The sequence below is a fragment of the Leptopilina heterotoma genome, unplaced genomic scaffold, assembly GCF_015476425.1.
Source record: "Leptopilina heterotoma isolate Lh14 unplaced genomic scaffold, ASM1547642v1 Lhet_90, whole genome shotgun sequence".
NCBI classification, from domain to species: domain Eukaryota; kingdom Metazoa; phylum Arthropoda; class Insecta; order Hymenoptera; family Figitidae; genus Leptopilina; species Leptopilina heterotoma.
This window is the reverse complement of record NW_025111194.1, coordinates 1,881,385-1,886,515: the sequence shown is the minus strand read 5'-3', so window position 1 is coordinate 1,886,515 and position 5,131 is coordinate 1,881,385. Positions and strand designations below refer to the sequence as shown.

Sequence of the window (5,131 nt, the reverse complement as noted above, 5' to 3'; positions counted from 1 at the left end):
TCCAAATGCTTCCTTAAGTAGTAAGTAGAAACAGATTTTTCTTCAACTACCGTTCCTTGAGAAACCTGAAATTAGTAAATGTTATTTATTTCAGAAATTAGGAGCAAAGATGATTGTTAAATTGTTAATGGTTTATTTCGCAATCACTACTTTTGTGATTTGTGACAGGGAAATAAGAAAAAGTTCAAATGAACCGAATTGGCAAACAGAGATCTCAGGACACGTTACAAATGATAAGAAAATTTACCAAAACCTTCTGATGACAACCAACGAAATCGAAAATCAAAACATCGAACCCCTCGTTCGAGAATTTCAGGCAAAACTCCCGGTTTTGTACTTTAATTCCTCCTTCATAACAGAAAAGTACGAGAATCAAATCCATGAAGTGAAATTTATGAAAAATCCCCGAAACACAATGGTCACAATTCTAGCAACACTGAAAGAGTCAAATTTTTCCGAACTTGAGAAACTAATGGAATTTGTTTCCAACACGTCCTCAGTCCTTATTCGACCAAAATGTCTAATTATCATCTTCTCGGACTCTAACCATCCTTTAATTTACAAAGAATTTCTTGACCAAATGTGGAAAAATTTATTTCTCGACGTTACGATTTTGAACGTCCTTCAAGGAAATGTCACTATTCATCAACTCAATCCTTTCATTTCCTATAAAATCAGACAATTTTCTCGCCAAACCGAACTATTTCCAGACAAGCTGAAAAATCTAAATGAATATCCATTAAAGGTGGGAGTCTTTGATTTGCCTCCATTTTTGGAATTGACACGTTTCAAAAATAAATCTATCGACATTACAGGACCAGATGCATCCGTACTTAAAGAACTTGGAAGAATGATGAATTTCAAAATGATCCTGACTCAATCAAAAGTAAAAGATTTTGGTATATTTAGTTGCGAAAGATGGAACAATACTGGATTTATGCATGATTTATTTCATAATAAGATTCAATTGGTGGGAGTTAGATCGTTTACAATAAGATCTGTTTGTCCAGGTATTAGTTTTAACGAAAACATGGAATTTGAATTGGATCACTATGTATTCGTCTTTCCACTCTTTAAAAAGACATCGTATGAAATTTCAATCGGAAATTCCTTTTACTACTCAATTATACTGCTTGCAGTGTGTATCGGAGTAAGTTGGACCATCGAGTATGTTGGTAAATTTGACAAAACAATTTGGAACAGATTCGTGATATTACAAATTTTACTTGGCTTGGCATTGGATAAAGAACCAGAGAAATTAAAGGAGAGATTTTTCTTCATGTCATTTATGATTATCGCCTTCTTTTGGTCGTCGAATATTTTTGCCTCATTAACTGATATTCAATTTCAATTGAAGGAGGAAATACAATTGAATACTTTGAGTGATTTAGTCAAGAGTGATCTACTGGTGAGTACTTCTTTAAATGCTGCTATAGGATTTAAAAGTATTCTTAAAGCTCAAAAATTAGGAGATGGATTAAATGAGAATCGTTTTGTCAACTATGAGAATTGCATTGATGTTATGCTTGAGGAACGAAATGTGGCCTGTTTGGTGAGATTATCCGTTGCCGAGTATCAAACACGGGCTACAAATCAGCTAAAGCATTTCAAGTATCTTGATCATTACATTTATTCCTCGACGAATTCATTTTTAATGGAACCTGGTTCTCCGTATGTGGAAAAATTTGTGTCTTTGTATCGACAATTGACAAGAGCTGGACTTGTTGAGAAATGGCAATATTATGACAAGAAAATTTCAAAGAGTTACACAAATTATGAAGAAAATTCAGAAGAAAATGTTAATGTGAAGACAACATCCTTTCTGATTGGCGCAATGGTTTTTGGATGTTCTGCATCGATTTTGGCATTCATTGGCGAATTGCTTTACAATGTTTTAAAGAAGAAAGCCAATCTCCAAAGGAATTTAAAAATGATACGTCAACGAAAAACACAACAAAAACATTGATTTGCTGTGAAAATGTATACAGTTAATGTTTTACAAATGTAGGTCAAATATTGCCCTAGATACCATATTTCATGCAAACATTATCAAATACAGAACATTACGATCATAAATTTCTACTGTACGAATATAATTACTGTAATAGACCTTGGTGATAGTATTAATTTTCTCTAAGCGAAAAACAAAAGCATTGATTAACTCTGAAAATGCCTGCAGTTAATGTTAGCAGAAGGTCTGACATATTATTCACAACTAGCAATTTTCCAGAAATTATTATTTTGTTGTGGAACATTAGCCAACTGCGAATGATGAAAAATTCTTCAGTCATAAATAATGTCTAGAGAAGCAAATAACAAAGTTGACTTTAGAATTCATAAGGAACCATGCAGATCAGATTTTGACGATTGTTTCCAAAAAACCGTAAGTAGAAAATACTTCTTCGACTATCATTCCTTAAGAACCCCAAAAAACGGTAATCGTATTTTTTTCAGAAATAAGTAGCAACGATGATTATTAAACTGATGGGGATTTATTTCTTAATCGCTTTTGGGTTTTGTGACATAGAGATTAAAAAAATTGTTGACAAACCAAAATGGCTAAAAGAGATATCAGCGTCCGTTACAAATGATTCGAAAATTTGTCAGATCCTCCTGATGACTATTGAAGATAACAAAATGTTTGATCATATCCTTGAGGAATTTCAGGCAAAACATACAGTTTTGTATTTTAATTCTTCGTTTATTGCAAAAAACGAAAAGCACTTCAACAAAATCGGATTAATGCCATATCCCAGAAATACTCTGGTCACAATTGTTGCAACACTGACAAAGTCAAATTTCTCCGAATTTGAGAAAATGCTAGAATTTGTTGGTAACTCCTCCGGAATACTTACTCGACCAAAATGTCTAATTATCATCTTCTTGGATGTTGACCATCCTTTAATTTACAAAGAATTTCTTGACCGAATGTGGAAGAATTTATTCCTCGACCTCACGATTTTGGAAGTTCTTCAAGAAAATGTCACTATTCATCAACTTAATCCTTTCATTTCCTATACAACAAGATCATTTTCTCGCCAAACTGAACTATTTCCGGACAAGTTAAAAAATCTAAATCGATATCCATTCAAAGTGGGAGTCTTTGATTCGCCTCCATTTTTTCTATTGAAATCAAAAAATAATTCAATCGACATTTCAGGACCAGATGCATCCGTTCTCAAAGAATTCGCAAGATTGATGAATTTTAAAATAAGTTTCATTCAATCAAACGTAAGTCGTTTTGGGAAATTTGGTTGCCTAAAATCAAAGACAAGTGGTTTTTTACTAGATCTAATAGATCACAGGATCCGAATGGTTGGCGGTAGATCGATAACCACAAAAGCTATTTGTCCAAGAAATCTAATCGAAAGCATGGATTTCGAAATGGATCACTACGTATTTCTCTTTCCACTTTTTAAGAAGACATCATATCAAATGTCAATTGGCAGTTCCTTCTACTATTCATTAATAGTGATTGCATTATGTGCAACAATAAGCTGGACTGTTGAGTATTTTGGCAAATTTGACAAGACAATTTGGAACAAATTCGCGATTTTACAAATTTTACTTGGATTGGGCTTGCCGAGAGAGCCGGAGAAATTTAAGGAGAAATGTTTCTTCTTAGTTTTTTTGATTACCTCTTTTTTCTGGTCGTCGAATATTATTTCCTCATTGACTGATATTCAATTTCAAGTAAAAGAGGAAATAAAAATGAATACTTTGACTGACTTAATGAAGAGCGATCTACTGATAAGTTGTTCATTGAATGTTGCTCCAGAAATGAGAAAAGTTGTTGATATTGAAAAAGTGGGAGAATGGTGGAAAGATGAGCGTATTGTCAACTATGAGAATTGCATTGATGTGTTGCTTTCGAAACGAAATGTCGCCTGTATTATGAAGTTATCTGTTGCCGATCATCAGACACGAGGTACAGATCGAAGGAAGGGTTTAAAACATCTTGATCATTATTTGTATTCTTCGATGAATGCATTTTTAATGGAACCAGGATCGCCGTTTATTGGAAAATTTTCATCATTGTATTTGGAATTGGCGAGCGCTGGACTTGTTGAGAAATGGCAATTTTCTGACAGAAAAAATTCAAATAGTGAATCTACTGATGAAAATGAGGAAGAAAGTACAGAGGAAGATGTTACTGTAAAGACAACTTCGTTTCTACTTGGAATAATGATTATTGGATGTAGTGCATCGTTTTTGGCATTCTTTGGCGAATTACTGATGATGAAATGCGGCAAAAGAAGCTCCACAGCATGGAATTGAATTATAAATTTTTAAAAAGGCTAAACTCTAAAAATTGTGAATGCAATTTTTGATATTATATCAAAATTGTTTTTACTGTTTTCCTAGTTGATCTATTTTCAAAATTTACGACTACGTTAATATTTTAACATTTTATTTTATTACTTCATTGTAAATGATATCGACGTGTTATTAAATTGAAATTTCCCACTAAAGCTTTAACTAGTTTTTGCAAATTGTATATTTCCTTCTACCAAAAATCTAGGTCAAATATCGACTTTTCAATCTGTATGATTATTCTTTTGATGTAGTTCTCACCGATTTATATGTTTTAGAAAAAAATTTCTATTTTATAAGGCACATGTTGGTTGTTGGTTGTTATTAAATATGAATAAATAATTAAAATTATATCTCATGCTTTCTTCAGTTTATGGAATTAAAATTATCAAAAAACAGTAAATGTACAATCCTATTTCCTCAATTTCATCATTTTTGCTTATCACGAATGTTTTATCAAAATTGACTCAGAAATTCCAATAAAATTAATAAAGTGATGTCTGTTGGTAAGAAAATTAAAATTGAGGTTTATTCGACAAGGATAAATTTTGTAACGTTCAGAATACAATAATTTTTCTGTTACGCCATTATTTGTAAATTTGGCGCAATTGTTTTTGGATGTTCAGCATCGATTTTTGCATTCATTCGCGAATTGCTTTACAATCGTTTAAAAAAGTAATAGACGTTGGTGATAGTATGAATTTTCTCTAAGCGAAAAACAAAATAAAAGCATTGATTTGCTATTAAAATGTATGCAGTTAATGATAGCAGAAAGTCTGGCATATTGTTGATCATTAACTACAAACTAGAAATTTTC

At 32.2% G+C, this 5,131-nt stretch overlaps 1 protein-coding gene across 1 annotated transcript; it reads left to right on the top strand.

Annotated features, from left to right (window-relative positions):
- The first annotated feature begins 2,582 nt into the window (after positions 1-2,582).
- On the top strand, positions 2,583-4,572 carry LOC122511816. The gene has a single exon (XM_043627312.1). It carries the CDS (start codon positions 2,617-2,619, stop codon positions 4,276-4,278), a length of 1,662 nt encoding a protein of 553 aa, XP_043483247.1. The 5' UTR covers positions 2,583-2,616; the 3' UTR covers positions 4,279-4,572.
- The last annotated feature ends 559 nt before the right edge of the window (positions 4,573-5,131 follow it).

Coding starts and splice junctions, on each gene's coding strand:
- LOC122511816 (XM_043627312.1), top strand. CDS start 2,617: ATGACTATTGAAGATAACAAAATGTTTGATCATATCCTTGAGGAATTT.